The sequence below is a fragment of the Hibiscus syriacus genome, unplaced genomic scaffold, assembly GCF_006381635.1.
Source record: "Hibiscus syriacus cultivar Baekdansim isolate YM2019G1 unplaced genomic scaffold, ASM638163v2 tig00111812_pilon, whole genome shotgun sequence".
Classification (NCBI taxonomy): Eukaryota; Viridiplantae; Streptophyta; class Magnoliopsida; order Malvales; family Malvaceae; genus Hibiscus; species Hibiscus syriacus.
The window spans coordinates 692,562-710,580 of NW_024063187.1; the positions used below are offsets into that span (position 1 = coordinate 692,562).

The window sequence follows — 18,019 nt, forward strand, 5'->3', positions numbered from 1 at the left end:
AATTGGGTTAACTTGAAAAGTATAAATTGTAGGGACCAATTCGTAAGTCTTGGCAAAGTTAGGGGTGAAATGGTAAAAATGTAATGTTGTGGTACTAGTTTGAAAGTATTGTGAAAATTATTGAATATGGTGATGGATACCGAAGTAAAGTCAATAGCAAATGACCATTTTGGAATATTTCAAAATGTTGGGTTAGAATTTAAAGAAATGATTATTGGTGGATAAATGTGAAGTATTGAAAAGACAAGTGAATTATAGTGATAAAGGATTATTAGAGGTACTTGAAAGGTTAATTCGAAAAAGTTAAAGTTTGTTTCGATTAAGAGAAAGAAAATTAGTATTCAATATGTATTATTGTATTTTTTTAGAATTTTATACGAATACAAACCTATTATGTTAGTTAAAGTACTGACATAAGTTTGAAATTGTATATGTCGGGAAAAAGATGATCGTGTAGATCGTGATCAAAATCAAGATCAAGTGAGTTAAAAGAACAAGACAAAGTTCAAGAGTGAAAGCAATAGTAGCAATAAAGTTCACTAGTGAGGAATCGTGAATGCATCTTACTTATTTTATATATGATATGAAGATGATTTGCAATAAGTCAGTCTCGAATGGTTTCAAATGAAAATGATTTGAATTATTTTATGATATATTTTATATTGATTTATTAAAATAGTTTTTAAATAATTTTGGGTATGAATTATCCAATACATTTTATGTGGAATTTATTACATGATATTTGAATTTTTTGGGTATGAACTGCCCAATACAATGTTTATGACATTTTTATTACATTCGAATATATGAATGTTTTTATATGCAAAATGATATATGATTTTAATAACAACCTAATGTATGTGACTTGAGAGTTAGTAGTACAATTGGCATGCTATGAGGTGGAGTGTTATTGATCGATCATACAAAGGTACCTTCGTGTACAAAATAGTTATCGAATACATTTATATATTCGAGATCATAGGTACATTGTTGTTTGTTCTACAGTACATGTACATTTACAAGGCACTAAATGTGACATACAGTTACAAGGCATCTATGGTGTAATTACAGATGTGTCATACAATTACAGGCAATTATATTGGACACTGTACAAAATACAAGTTTATTGACTCACGTACCATATATTCTCATAATTATACACTGAGCTATAAAATGAATTGAAAAGGAATAGTACAGGAAAAAAATACATATTTGATTTTTATGTTTTAAAGTAAAGTTTTATTTGTAAAACTTTATTTCACACTGACCGATTTATAGACGCTGACCGATTTATAGACGAAAAGTTAAATTGCAAGTTACTTTTATATGAGAAGGATTTGGATAAATCTTATTTATTTTATAAATGATTTTATACGAAATATTTTTATACAAATATACATGTTTTATATATTATTATAGAAATGTTTTAATTAGTTTGTAACACCCAAATCTGATTAAATTGAAACTCGGTGGGTTAATGTATTACACGGGACCACCGAAGTGGTTAACCCAAAATTTTTCTTAAAAACGTTTCATTATCTAAATCATAATTCATCACATAAAACAAAATAAGATAGTTAAGTTTATAAAACCGGGGAGCTCCCAAACTAATACAAATAATCCAAAGTTATGACTCAATTACAAAAGGGTCTATGAAATACATGCCCACTAAGAAAAATCAAGACATACTCTGTAACTACTGATATATGGAAATCTAACTGTTTGGCGATAAGCACCCGATTCCAACACCTACTAACCTGTGAACAAAAATAATTTCGAAATCTGAGCTACAAGGTCAGTGCCATATAAACCACTCCACTATACTACATGTATTCATTAACTACGAATGCTTAGCAAGTTAAGTCATGCTGCAACGTAATGCATCAAACATAGATCATAGCATAATATCATAAAGCAATACGCCAGATGAAAGCATAATATGGGCTCGCCATTTAATCACGAAAGTGCCCCAGCACTGATTCAAAAGTGCGTTCGCATCGATACGAAAGTGCTTTAGCATTGGGGAGAAAATTCGGATATCTCTGCTCATATATTCGAATAGCACATGCATATACTCAAGTGACCCAAGTGTCCTCGTTTTTTCCCGAGTGTCAAACAAATGCTAGTTTTATGGCATATAAATTGATGTTGTTGTTCTAAATGATTTTGAATAACATTCTCACTTGTAGTTTTATTTAAGAACCTTGATGTCCTCGTAACCCCCTTTTCAAGCTTACAAACTTAGCAAGATTTTCTGCTCAAAATAGGACGATAGTACCGATACTGGGCCTATCAGTATTGATACTGGCCTTGCGATATCGATACCCGAGTATCGATACTAAAATCAGCTTTGATGTTTCAAAATAATTCCTAGTATCGATACCTCGATGGGGAGTATCGATACCCTTCCCATGGTATCGATATTCTCATGAATATCGATACAAAAAATGGCTACTAGATTTTGTAAATTGATCACGGTATCGATGCTACCCATCGAGTATCGATACCCAACTTGAAGTATCGATACTCATTGAATGAGTATCGATACTACTAGCCTAAAATCCATTCTTCTTAAGGTTATACGAAGGGAAGTATCGATATTGTTCTTCGAGTATTGATACCCTTCTCGAAAATACCTTGTTTTAGCACGAAAGTGGCTTCCTAAAGTCCCTCACAAGCCCTTCTAAGGCTACCAAAAGATGGTTAAGTCTTATGAAGTTTATTAGCATCATAATGGGTCATTTCAACCCAACAAAGAAAAAAAATATGCATGCTACCATCAAAACCCATCAAGACCCATTTCACACCTATGAACACAACAAACAAGAAAATCATGTATTTATGACCTACATGTGGTAGAGAGAAGTTATTTATGTTTCTTCAAGAATCAACCAAGCACTAACTTGTCCTTGTTCTTAGCCTTTTAGAACTATCCCAACTCTTTCATTGACCATCATTTGACCGATCTGAATGCCATAAGGAACCACCGGAGTGGCTAACCATAATTTTTCTTAAATTTTCCAATATGAAATGATCATTTCTAAATACTCATACTAAGATAAATCAACCACAATTTAAATAAAAATAATTTACAATTCAGGAGCTCCCAAAAATAACAATTCAATTAATACAAACCATCGTTAAAATAAGTTACGACTTGAATATAGAAAATAGGGTTTACAAATATACATGCCCTATAATGATGAACTCAGGATGTACTCTGCACTAGTCTGAATTGGATCACTGCTTGAAAAATAGGTCTTCGGACTGGTCCTTGACTAACCTGTGTAAGGAAACAAATTCCAAACGTTGATCTAATACATGGTGAACTCTTTTCCCGACTCAGGCTGGGTTAAGTCTGGGGCTTGGGTCAAAAGAGTTTTCAACTGCTAGATACTACACTACTGTTTTTCCTTTTTTAAGCAACTTAGTCATTGGGGCCGCTATCATCGAAAAACCCTTTACGAAACGATGATAATAGCCCGTGGAACCTAAGAAACTGAGAACCTCGATTACACTTTTTTGCGGCTCCCATTCAAGGACCACTCGAATCTTACGAAGATCAATTCGAATGCCATCTGTTGCCACTACATGTCCCAGAAATGAGACTTAGACAACCAGAACTCGTACTTTCCAAACTTGGCAAACAACTGACGGTTTTGAAGGGTCTAAAGAACTATTCAGAGATTTCGGTCGTACTCATTCTCTGACCTAGATTATACCAGAATATCGTCAATGAATACTACCACGAACTAATCCAAGTATGGTTGGAAAAATCGGCTAATGAGGTCCATAAATGTCGTCGGGACATTGATGAGTCCAAATAACATTACAAGGAACTTATGGTGGTTGTATCTATTCCCGAATGTTGTCTTTGCTATATATGCTTCTTTAACCTTTAACTGATAATATTTAAATATCAGGTTTATCTTGGAGAAAACACATGCCCCCTTGAGTTGGTCAAAGAGGTCATCAATTATGGGTAAGAGATAATGGTTCTTGATGGTTAACTTGTTCATTTAAAGTTAATTGATGCATAAAATTATCGACATGTCCTTCTTCTTAGCAAAAAGAAACGACACTCTCCAAGGAGAAATATTTGGCTGAATAAACCATTCTCAAGCAACTATTGAATTTGAACTTTCAACTTCTTTAGTTCCATCGGTGCCATGTGATAAGGAGCAATGGACACTGAAGCGGACCCTGACATTACCTTAATGTCAAACTCTAACTATCGATCCGATGGTAACCTTACCAACTCCTCCAAAAAACACATATAGGAATTCTCTGATGGTTCATATGTCCTCAATCCTCGAAATTGTAACTATGAGGTTGACTATATAGGCAAAAAAGGCTTTATAACCCTGATTTAACATCTTTTACTTCTTAAGGGCTGACACAACCCTTGCACCCTTGGGCTTCTCACTAAACATCATTATTATTATCCTATCATCTTTCCTAAGTTTGAGCCGTCAAAGCTTACACCTCAAACTTACATCGTGCTCTGACAACCAGTTCATACCCAAAATCAAATCAAGCTCTCTTAATGGTAACTCCATAAGATCGGTGGGGAAAGTTTCACCTTGAATTTCAACCGAACATCTGCGATGGACCTTGCCTATAATAACATCTAATCTTAAAGGGATAGACACTCTAACCCCTATCTTAAGATTTTTAACTGGGATTTTTCTCTCTTGAACTAGGTCATAACAGATATAGGGATAGGTAGATCATGGGTCAATTAATGTAGTAACTAAAAGATAAAACACTGTAAAGGTACCTAAAATTACATTAGTGGCATCGTAATCCTCCTGGGCTCGGACTGCATACTGACGACTGGTAACTTCGGACTCAATATTGGCCCCAGATCGGCCTGCATCCCTACCTATCTAACCCAATGTAGAACTTCTACCTCTTTGGGGACCGATGATACTGATCTCTGAGTCAAAGCTGGTGCCATATCCCAAGCCTTTAGGCAATCTCTGATAAAATTGTCCAAGAAACCAAAATGATAACAGCCCCTAGACCCTTGATGGCAAACCCCTGCATGCCTCCAACCATAAACTGAACAAGTAGGCTGAGCTTGAGCCCTCGATGAACCCCCGTAACTCGCTATTGATGTGGTAACCAACATCCTCCTACGTTAATCCAACCTACCACTTCCTCGACCCGTATGATGCTCGGGCCTACTAGACCGGCCTGACAATGCTCTCCAATAACCCTAAGAGTCTCGCGCCCTCTAAGATGACTGAGATGGTCCAGACGATTCTGCTGCTCGCCGAACCTACCCGGAAGTAGCACTCGCCATGACATATTCTCTCCCTAACACATTCTCTAGAGCCTTTGCTTCGCAGACTAACTTGGTAAAAACTCTGGGTGGCGGATAGATATGTGAGGATATCCTAGCGAAGGCCCTCTTTGAACTTTATACAATAAAAATACTCTAACGATGCTAACTCTGGTGCATACTTACTAAGTTGAAAGAACTCCACCTCATACTCAAACACAGAATGGTCCCCTTTTGTTAACTGTAAAAACTGATCTCTAAGATCATCCATGTGAACCTCTCATATATATATTTTTTGAAACTCATCCCAAGTAGGTCGCTCGGGCTCCATAGACATCTCAATTGACTTCCACCAGTCTATTGTGTCACCCTTCAGCAAGGAGGTGACACACTCTAGCATACCCTCGGGAGTGAGGTGTAACTAACAAAAGGTCCTAAGGGTCTTTCTAATGACTAATCAGATGCCATGAGTTCATTATCTCTTGATCCAAAAAAGTCTGTGGTCCAGTTCCTCCAGAGCCTCTCAATAAGGGACTCATACGGTGCTACAACAGGTGGGGCTAGCACAACTAGCTGGGTAGGTAGGGTACTTGGCATCATGGGTAGGGCTCTAGCTATGCGCCTCAAGGTGGCAGTCATCTCTCTAAAGAAAGTCACCTTCTCGACCCCCGCAACACTAGGCTCTTCGAAATTTGTCTCTAGAATGAAATCTTCGCAGATATCACCCGCAAGGGAAGCTTTACTCTCAGGTCTACCCTCCTAACTATGGCTTGGGCTCTCATCCATAACTAATCTTTTAAATTAAACAATATGAGGAGTTATTATCACTATTTCAAAAGCAGAAGTACTCATAACATCCCTATAGGCATGTATATTTCATAAACTTTTACTGACTCTAACCCACGGGCCCTAGGAATATCTAAAATTGATGCTCTGATACCATTAAATATAACACCCTAGACTGGTACAACACACAATCGACTTATCTGAATGCCACACGGAACCACTCGAGTGGCTAACTAAAATTTTTTCTTAAATTTTTCAATTTGAAATTACCATTTGTAAATACTCATACCAAGATAAATCAACCATAATTTAAATAAAATAGTTTACAATTCAGGAGCTCCCAAAAATAACAATTCAATTAATACAGACCATCGTTAAAATAAGTTACGACTTGAATATAGAAAATAGGGTTTATAAATATACATACCCTATAAAGATGAACTCGGGATGTACTCTGCACTAGTCTGAGTTGTATCACTGCTGGAAAAATGGGTATTCGGACTGGTCCTTGACTAACCTACGTAAGTAAACAAATTCCAAATGTTGAGCTAACTAGCCTATTGCCACACTAACAACTAAGTCATACTAAAAGTGTTCATGACATGCTCAAGCTAACTGATAAACTGCAATAGTGAGTATAATTGTATACTACACTCTCTACTCTATGGTAGACATCATGGTGCGACTAAGGGTTTTGTATCTCGAAGCTCACGTACCCTTTTAGTCTACCGAGGGTGAGACCCGAAATATCTACATCGGATATAACACCCTCGACTAACCCACCACTCACGAGTGTCGGATCTTGGCCCTAGTTAGTAAGTTTAAAGTGCCTCGTGCACTACCTAAGGATATCCAGATTGATTATATACTTTGACATCATAATCTTGCTAAAGGAACTCGGGTGTCCTGATCGTTTCTCGAGCATTAATCAAGGCTAGTTTTATATCCCCTAATTGATCTTGTTTCTAAATGTAATTTAGCATCATTTATGTTCCCACTTGTAGTCTTATTTGATTATATACGGAAGTGTTGGGGTACCTCAAGTCTATCCCTTAAAAATTTGACTTTCTGGCCTAAAACAGCTGTTGGTATCGATACTGACCATTCGGTATCGGTACTTCTGAACATAGTTTTGATACTTTATGTAAGTATTGATACTTAAAAGGCTATTAGAATATGGGTCTCGATACCATGCATGGGAGTCTCAAGACCGCGACCTCGGTATCGATACTCTAAAATAAGTATCGATACCACTACCCAGAAATTCATGTTTTTACCCAGAAAATGAAGAACAATCTCGATACTAACCATCTAGTATCGATACCCAAGCTGTAGATTGCATAATTTATGCACGAAAAGTCCTATTTATCAAACCCCAAAGACCTTATTAAGGTCCTCAATCATTATTAATGTTTTATGCTTAATATAAAGGTCATAAAGAAGGCTTTTAAACATACTACAACTTAAAAACATATAATCTACCATGAAATGCTTAACATGCTTCAACCTCAACTCTTAAGCTAATGTTACAATTTAAATGACCAACTAAGGTATGAAGAAGTTGTAAATGTATTACCTTGAATTTTTGGTTTGCTAGAAAAGTCCTCAAAATACTCAAGAAACAATTTATCTTTTCCCCTTACTATTTAGTTGTCCCCAACTTCTTTCACTAACCAAGGCTAAGGGAAAGAGATTATCAACTCAAATAAATGTTGATTTCACACTAAACACAATCCCTACAACTCTAATCCTTCTAAAATGAGCTAGAATCTAAAAGTTATCACAAACCTCTCAATACCCATTTTGGTTCTATGGTTAAAAACTAGTGAAATGGAGCTCAAAATGAAGCTAGAAGGATGAGGATTAAAAATCTTACCTTGGATTGATCCAAGTAGGCTTGAATTCTTTTGAGTTTATTACTTAAAGATGGTTGAAGAAGAGATAAAGATGAGAAGAATGAAGAAGAATGTTTGGTGAGTTAAGTAAAGGGTTGTTCATGTGAAAATCATAATTTAAGGAGGGGTTTTCAACTTTCAAAACAATCAAGGGGAAAATTGCACTTTTAGTCCCTTAACTTCCTGTTTCATACAAAATTCAACACCCCTTATTAAAACTCTTGGGCTCAAACTTAAGCCCACAATCACCAAGCTTGGTTTGAACTATTATAATAGGTTTATAAGGCTCAAATTAGGGACTCGGGTTGGCCCGAACTACTAACCCAGGATCGGGCGTTACATTATAACTTTAAACTAAATTTAATGTTTTTTCATACTTATTTTTATAATTTCATATTTATTTTGAAAAATATGAATATGAAAAAAGTATTAAATTTAATTTAGAAATATGAAGTTATTCAATTTAGTTTTCATTTTAAATATTGCATTAAATACAATTTATAATATATATATATATATTCTATTTAATCATAAAAAATTATATTTGTTTAATTAATTTAGATGCTCTTATATTTTATAATTGACATAGGTTCAAATCCTCATTTGTATGTTTTTTTATTTCTTTATTTTTCTTTCATTAACATTTTCATAAGCTAAATATAGTTTGTTGCAATTATTAACCAATTGAAATATTTGGTCTAGTGGTTTGGGTACTTTAGTTACATTCAAGGGACCTATGTTTAAACCTACTCAAAGGTCATATTATCTCAAATTTGTTTTTGTTCAATCAGGTGATGACATGTGTCACAATCATATGTTGACACATAAACACTCTTGTCATATGTCAATGGCAGGTAGCTTGATTGAAATCATTTAAATAGTTATATAGTCATATTGACAAAAAAAATAAAAGTATAGTGATCATATCAACACTAACCCCATAGTTCAATAGTCATTTGAGTAGTTTACCCTAAATGTTCTATCATGCACTACCGTTATGTTAATTATGACCTTGATCAATATAAACCACACATTTAAAAAAAAATCTGATATCATTTTTTATCAATGAGTTTACATTTAATTCTTTAAAAGTAAATCTAATAGTTCAAAAAGATTATAAATACATAATACCTTATAATTACCTTAAATTATTTTAAGAAAAGTTCTTTCGTGTGAATATTAAAAAAACACTTTTTAAAAGTTATTATTTAAATGGATAATAGCGTGGAGAAAAAAAATGAAATAATTAATTTTCATCAATTAGAACTACTGATGTAATGAAGAGAATTCATGATATAATTTTTTTTTCATTCACTCGTGCATAGGGTTGAAAAAGTAATTATTATTTCATATTATTTGATTTTTACTTTACAAATAAATTTGACATATATTTATATAAGTTATTATTTGATACTAATCAACTGTGTAAATAAATTTTACATGGTATGTTTCTTTTAGTAGTACGATGGAAGAGTGGGAGCAAAATTGGTAGATGCTTAATGAATACAGCAATACCACCCCCTCTCTTTTGGGTTTGAGTTTTGGAAGTTGGATTGGATGACAAAACTCAACCTATTTGCATGAGTGAAGATTGTAGGTAATGCAAATACTTGTAATGTGAAGAGTGGTGGAGAGATTTGAGATACTGGATAATTGTTACTTGGATAATTTTTGCCCCGGCCCTACAACCTTATTTGACCAGTTGATCATGCATCTTAAGTAGATGGCTGTTTGGTCTCCGGTTGGACAAGTTGGTATTACTAGTGTTGTATGGTGTTGTCTCCTTTAAGGCCTAAAGTGATGTTTCATCCAGCACTAATTCAGTTCCATACACATTAAACAACTGCTAAAGGATACAGGCTTGCTCAAATGTTGATAGGGCTTGGCATGGCCCAGCATTTGCCATGGTTGCCGTCAGAGAGATAGCTTGGAGTTTCCACATAAATATGAATATGATCCTTCAAATATATGAAAAAATTATATCTATATCAAGCAAATACCTTATCCAACATTTATCCCTTTGAAATAAATATATAGGGATGGAAATTGGTGATAGAGTTTAGAAGGGGCAATTTAAAACTTTTAAAAACTCAGATGTTTAAATTATTTCTTTTTAATTTTGAAAATTACGAGAATGAGTTTAATCAAGAACATTCATAAATTTTAAAGTTTAATCTAAATTTCTAAAAATTTTGGTGAGACCAAATTAAATTTTTTGAAAATTTTAAGTGTCTATATTATAATTTTTTAAAATTTTGGGATTCCATGGCCCCCACTAGCCTTTCTTGCTTTCCGCCACAGTAAATATATGATTTTTTTTTAAAAATAAATAAATTATATCTATATCAAACATAATGATAGATCAACGGGTGGCTAGGGATAATTTTCCCTTAAAAAATTTAATTCCTATATTATTTTAGATTTTTTAAACCTCTATTGATAATATATTTTCACGTTTGCCTCTAATATAAAATTCTGCCTCCACAAAAAAAAAATAACAAGCATGTCCATTACCAACAAAAAAATAGTATAGTGGAATGAGGTATTAGATCCTTTAAACAAAGGTCAAGTGTTCGAATTATGATGTTTTCAAATGGAGCAAACTAGGTTGAGAATGTCTCCCTCGTCTCTGCAGTATATATTCTAGAATAGTCGATCAATAGATCAGACATCTCCCTCGTCTCTGCAGTATATATTCTAGAATAGTCGATCAATAGATCAGACATCAATGGTTATACAAACAAAACAAACATGTCCATTGGCATCCTCGAAAGGCCAAGGTTTGAAGGGTGGACAAAACAGGTAAATTCCCTAACATAATTGCAACAGCCCTTGTACTCAAACGCTTTGATTTGATGAAATGCATGCAGTAAGCTGTAAACAGTTCATTGTTTTCATAACTAACGTAAAAAATTTGATCATTTTAACTTACCTTATCATCACAATCCTCATCAATTTTTTTGGTCTTTCTATAACCAATTTTGCATAATGTTAAAACATAAACTTACTGCATTAATGGAGTCTAAAAGATTAAACAAACAGGTAACTCTACAAAAGAAATGTTTCCAAAGAAGAGCTGTTCTGTATATGAATATTGATAGCTAAGTAGCCAAATAGAATCATGTGTCTACATTGCCTGAACTCTAGCTGCCTTGCCTATAATTATCTGCAAAAGCAGCTTGACAAGAAGAATAGCTGTAAATCTTGATTCTTGTTCACTGTAAAAACTGTCTCGAAACCTTAAACGAAGCTAACAATGGCTTTCAAAGTAAAACAAGTAGAGGACAACTAGATCAACATGAAAAAGGCGGGGAGGAGATCTCCACGCTAAATATATATCACACCTACGTGCGCCTTTTATTGCAATTCAGGGAACTCGTCACCTATTCCTAGTTATATCGGTGCAGGAAGTGCAGCATTCTTCTTTGCTGTTTAATCGATGTGGTTCTTCACTTCTTCGAGCAAGAAAACGACATCGGCAGATGCTTCAAGCTAGAAGTGTCGAACAACTCCATGAACCTCTGATCAGAAACTCTAGCTTTTGCGGCGGCAAACCTTTGGTACTCATCAAAGACTGATGACAAACACCACCTTTGCAGTTTTCTCAAGCATCCCACAAGACAGCCAGTTCGGTGCTGGAAATACAATAACATAGCAACATTATCAAACTAAGAGGCTAGGTACTCACTTTCTCATACTCCGATACGAAAAAGAAAGCGCAACTTGCGTATACCTTCCCCCGTTTGCAGTGAATCAGAACCGGGTGATTCCTTACATCTGCAATTCAGAGAGATAAAGTTAAATTCTTTGAAAAAGGATCAGCCATGTTCGGATCAAGTGTTAAAAGCTTGTAGTACCAAGGACAGCCTTTAGAGCTTCGCGGATTGTATCCTGTGGGATATTTACAAATGGCTCCTGGATGAAATCTGTATATTAGTTTTTATGGTAAGATATCATTTCATAGTACGTATGTCATGCATGAACCGAGGCTTTTCAATGTCTAATTGGTGGTGAACACAAGATAAATGGCATCCCAATTGTAAAAATGATCCCAAATTCAGCTACGGATTACTTCAGAAGCTCAAGGAATGGAAGTATAACAAAAATAACTACAAGACAATATACATGAACATCAGACTTCGAATCACTTTAAATTGTCGCACCGAAATCAAACATACATTCGAGGCAGTTTATTTAAAGCAAGACAGCTTCATTGTAGTTACTGTGATGAAACCAACATAACAAGCGATTACATCATTACCTATATCAGATCAGGATTTTTAAGTTCCATTTATTAAAGCAAACTACAACTGATGCCCTATGCTCTAACGAATCACCAACACTGAAAGCACGATTAAGATCAAGGACGGACACATAATTTTATGCAATAAATGAATTTATAAAATTTTAGGAGACGAGAAAGATTATCAGTAGAAAATATAAAGAAGAAGGCTAACCGATCCACCAACCCCTCGATCCATCCTTAATCAAGATGGAAATGGAAGAAAGAACTAGAGAATAAGAGTGAATAAGCTAATTTCTTCTCCCTCATCTAATTTTTGGGACTATTTGAAAATTTACCCCCGTAAATTCCTACATCACAAGATAATTCAATTTTCAATTACAGCTTCATCATTACATTTCTCTGAAGTTGAAATTTATATAGATGGTGAAGTACATCACCAAATTGTATGGACTGGAAACAAAAATAAGTAGGTCAATCACATTTGATCTCAATTGCCAATACAAAACTTAAATAGCAAAGCAAATTTTAAGAAGCTGAATTGGTTAATAAAAGTAAGCAAGTTTGATAGGGAAAAAGTTCACCTTGTAACCTTCAATTCCGAACTGAAACAGCCTGATTCCATTGGCCTTTAAAAATTCATTGTTGGCTTCTGGGTATGGCTCAGGACAAAGATATCTAACATTCAAAAAGACCCTTTAACTCAGAGTACAAAAATTTGCTGGTAAAAAAAGCATTAAAGTAACAAACTTTGGGCTTACATGATGGACCGGAGACGAAGCGTTTGGAGAAAAGAGAAGTTGGCAGAATCAGGGAAGCCGGACCTGAAAATGCCATTGTCAACCATAGCGAAGTTCAAAGATGGGATCAAGTTGAGTTCATCCCCGGCGTTGGAAGGGACCACCTCCGGAGACATGACCGGCGGCGACATGTCGACGACTTGGTCAACGGAGGAAACAGCACCTGTGGTTCTGCACACCTGGTGTTGCCGGTTTTGGGTTAGATTAGCTGTTGCAGTGTTGTCGTCTTTCATGAATGAAACAAATGAAAAGAACGATATATAGGGCTCTTGTTGGGAAGAAAGAGAAAGTGTAGGGGGATCAGAGGGAATGTGCCTTTTTAGGTTAAGGGTGATTCTGACTTGGGCTGCAAGGTGATGGTGGTGGTAAAAATGGAGGGAGTTAACTGCTAAGGAAGATGGAGCATGGAGATGAACATGGCTTCTTTATATATCCAACTCCGATCCAACACCTTTTTTTCTTTACCAAAGTAACAAACTTTAGCTCAAAAAAGGAGACAGAATACTAGAGGGACCCCAAGCGGCATGAAACAACACTGTTTCTTTATATCTTAGCTTTTTGTTGGTAAATATATATTTTCATACACAAACTTGGCTCATGTTACAATTTGGTACTTCAACTTTATTTTGTCTAACTATACACGCAAATTTGGCATCAAATCTAATTTAGTGTTTAAATATTTTTGGTCCCTCAAAATTGATTTTTAGGTTCAATTTGATCATTTATATCAAGTACTAATTCAAATAAAAAGTATTAATTTAAACTAATAAGTCAAGTTTATATACTTAGTTGAAAAAAACTTTATGCTAAATTAAACTTTAAAAGTCAAATTTAAAAAAATTACATCTTAAATTCTAATTCAAATGTCAATATATATATTTAAACTTTATACTAAATTAAATATCTAATTAAAATTAATTATTAAACTTTATCTTAAATTCAAATTCAAAGGTCAATATATATATTAATTTTTTTTAAAGATATAGGTATAAATTCTCTTTTAAAAATTTAAATATCTATAATCATAATTATAAATAACACTACGCTAAACAACTGAAGTTAATTACTGTAAAACATAATCCTGATTGAAGAATAAACATGAATAATTTTTAAGGCTAAATAACACATTTAGTACCTCAAGTATCAATTTTAGTCCGTTTTAGTACCTATAATTTCAATTTTTTTCAAAATTATACCTAATGTTTAGTTTTTGTTCCATTTTAGTACCTATTGTTAAAAAATTAACGTGTTTAGTACCTTAAATATCAATATTGATATGTTTTAGTACTAAATCTTTCAATTTTTCCAAAACTTAACGTCATATTTTGAACAGAATACTAAAATGAAATAAAAAAAACTAAACTCTAGGTATGAGTTTGAAAAAAATTTGAAAGTTTTGGTGTTAAAACGGATCAAAACTAATAATTTAGGTACTAAACTCGTAATTTCCCTAATTTTAATTGCATTTCACACATAGTTTACCGAAGAGTAAAATTTATTATATAACACAAAACTTCCTTAATTTCAATTTTTTGTCCAAAATTGTGGTATTCTTTTTACTTGTCGTGTCCAACTGTCTAAATTGAAGGATGTCAACAGTCATCACATGGCATCAATTGACTATTTTCTCAAACAATAAATATTTAATTAAATACCAAAAAAATAAAAATTGTAATTGTAACATTTTCATGAATTAAGTTCACTGATCATATTTTATTTTTAAAAATAATTATAAAAATAAATATGATATATAATAAAGTTTATTAATGTAGTAAAGAATTACATTAATGTAATTTGATTGATCAATTGACTAGTTTCACGTTGCTCCCCATAAGAAAAGGAATTCATTAATGTAATTTGATTAACTTGATAAAATGAAGTAAAACTTTTGTGAGGGAATTAATTATAATAAACTAATTCTCTTTTAACTTTATATTTGGATTAAAATTAGTAAAAGAAGACACAACTAAGAAAAGTAAATTATGCAAATAATCAAAATTATAATAAAATAATTTATAAAAGAAGTTTACGAAAAAAATGATATTTTATATCTTAAAAAGTTTTTGTGAAGAAAACTCACAAATAAATTGTTAAATATACTATAAGATTATTGTTTGGTAAATTAATTAAGAATTTATTCTTAGTTTAATCTATCATCATCTATTTAGATATTGGGTAAAAATTATTGAATGGTAAATGAAACGTAATTATTTGAATTTAGATTATCTAAATTCAAACAATTATGTTTCAAGATGTACATACATTGTTAATAGATTAAATTATTTTAACTATTTTATTTATTATATTATTTTAAGTTTATTACATATGATCACAATAAAAAAGGCAATTGATAGGAAGATGAAATAGAAAAAGGCAGGGGGAATAAAGAAAAGAAATGGGTGGAGGGAGAGAGAGTAAATAAAATACAAGAGAAGATTCTAAAGAATATGCTTTGAGCCTTTATAGAGAATAATAATTGATGTTTTGGATTGGAATGCCAAATATTTTTTGTGCCACCGGAACCACTTTCTTCATCCCAACGTACCCTTTTTAAAGTCTCAACACTCATAAATTGTCTAACGCATCCCAAATAGTGAGGGCATGGGTCGGGTTTTTGGTCCACCCGACCCAATCCGAGATCAATGAATCCTCCATCCGAGACTCGATACGAGATTAAGGAATTCTCTATCCGAGATCCAGCCCGACCCGACCAAAATAAGATTTCATCCGACCCAAACCCGATATATAACTTAAAAATTCGATCCGACCCGAAATAATAAAAATATTATTTTTATTCAATAAAAACAGTGACTTAATTAAAAAAATAATATATAGAGGGTATTATTGTAATTATTCATAAATATATAAGGTAAAATAATTTTTTTGAGTCGGGTATTTTTTATCCTAAACCCAAATCCGACCTGACCTAACCCGAACATCTTATTTAAAAAAACCCGACCCAAAATTGAACCCGATTTTTTTTTAAAAATAACACGACCTAATCAGATCGGGTCAGAACCCGTCGAGTTCGAGTCCCATGTCCATCTCTAATCCCAAATACACTAGCATCACATCCAAAAAAAGAAATCCCTATTTGAGTCATTAATTTTCTATAATACGGCTTGACTTCAATTTTAACGGTTTCATCTTAAAGTTGACAAATTCATATAAGACTTTTTTTTATAAGACAAGTTTTGATGGTTTGTGTTCCAATACATTATGCTTATATATATATATATTTCGAGAGCATGGACTTTAATTAGAAAGGACCTTTTTATAGGAACGTTGATGCCTTTCTCTTTATATCACGATATTGACCTTTAATAAAGAATCTTCAACATTTGAATGAAATATTTCAATCCAATCACTTTATATTGAATTCTTATCTTTATATAAGTTATTGGTTTTTTTTAAGGTGTTGATGGTATAATCAAAATCGAACTTAGTGTCATACTGATGAAAACTCTAAACTGAAATCTTTGAAACAAGGATATTGAATACGAGTGTAAAAAGCTTACCCGACTTGTAAAACTGACTAAAACCGACTCGAGACAAAATTGTTTTGACTTGCGCTGTGACGATCTGAAAGCGAGTCAAGTCGGAACTGGTGTTGACCTGAACCCGACTTAGACCTGGAAATTGTGGATCTGAACCCGACCTGCACTAGACCTGAGAACGACATGAACCCAAATTGAATCGAAAATATGAACCCGAACCCTCCTGAACCCGACTGATATGAACCCGAACCCGAACCCGAGTTTGACCTGGTTAATAACTGGTATTACCCAACCTGTTTTTAACCTGACATGTTATGAAGCTAACATATTTTCAACCTGACATGTAAATGACCCGACTTGTTATTGATCTAATATGATATTTACCTGACTTATATATTACCATTGATGAAATTATAAGATTTTAATAAAATTGACTTTATAATAAATCATACTAATTAATATGATTAATTTTTAAATGTTATAATAAAATATTAATTATGATAATTAAATTAATAAATAGATTTATTATATTAATTATGATTCTTATGTTATAAATCTTTAATATAATCATTAATTTTATTTTATCAAGTAATTTATGTATTGAATATTATTAATTAAATTAATTATAATGATTACAAGTTAGAATAATTTATTGGCATTGAACTGGTTAATAAAATTATTTTAAATGTAAATTATATAGTTTAATTTATGTAAAGAAAATTTATCTAACAATTATAACACATAATATAAAAGATGGATTTAATTGATATTGATAATGTAAATAACATTTGATATAAAATTTGAATAATATTTGATTTATTACAATTGAATATAATAAAATCACAATAAAATGAACAAAAATAAAGTGTTTTTTTTAAGCTCTCAGATCTTATAAAAAAAATTTTATAAGGCTAAAATCCTAACTTTGCTACCAGAAATTTCTTCATCGAGCTTTTGTATATGTCATCACCCATTTTATCCGGGTGGTGACATGTGGCGGTTTTCATATTATAATATAGTAATATAATAAATGCGTGGACATGTGTATAATATATAGTATGTATATAGTATATAGTTGGCATATTAGATATATCATATAGTGTATAATTTTTGCTAGGTGATTGCATATTAAATAATAATTAGCATGTTATATAGTAAATATTAAATAATAAATGCATTGCATATCATATAGTTTCATATCAAATAATTGTATATTATATTTGATATTAAATAACTAGTATATTACATAGTTTATATTATATAGTTAGTATATACTATATAGTTTGCATGTTAGAATAAATAGTCCATATTAGTATCACCCATTTTAAATAATAAAAACTCAAAATAATAGTCCATTTCATTAGATAATAGTCCATTTATGTAGTTTTTCCGAAGACTCAAATAAATAGCCCACATTATTACAAATATATACATAAATAAATATATAAAAAAATATAAAAAACAAAAATCCTAAATTATTTGATCTTTAACAGTCGATTTTAGCTCTTTCG

General features: G+C 32.6%; 1 protein-coding gene across 1 annotated transcript; it reads right to left on the reverse strand.

Annotated features, from left to right (window-relative positions):
* Window positions 1–11,031: 11,031 nt before the first annotated feature.
* On the reverse strand, window positions 11,032–13,515 carry LOC120171111 (tyrosine-protein phosphatase DSP1-like). The gene is made up of 6 exons (XM_039178902.1): window positions 12,973–13,515; window positions 12,796–12,889; window positions 11,826–11,883; window positions 11,702–11,745; window positions 11,422–11,603; window positions 11,032–11,357 (listed from the first exon to the last, which is right to left on the reverse strand). Exons 1-6 carry the CDS (start codon window positions 13,242–13,244, stop codon window positions 11,348–11,350), a joined length of 660 nt encoding a protein of 219 aa, XP_039034833.1. The 5' UTR covers window positions 13,245–13,515; the 3' UTR covers window positions 11,032–11,347.
* Between the last annotated feature and the right edge of the window lie 4,504 nt (window positions 13,516–18,019).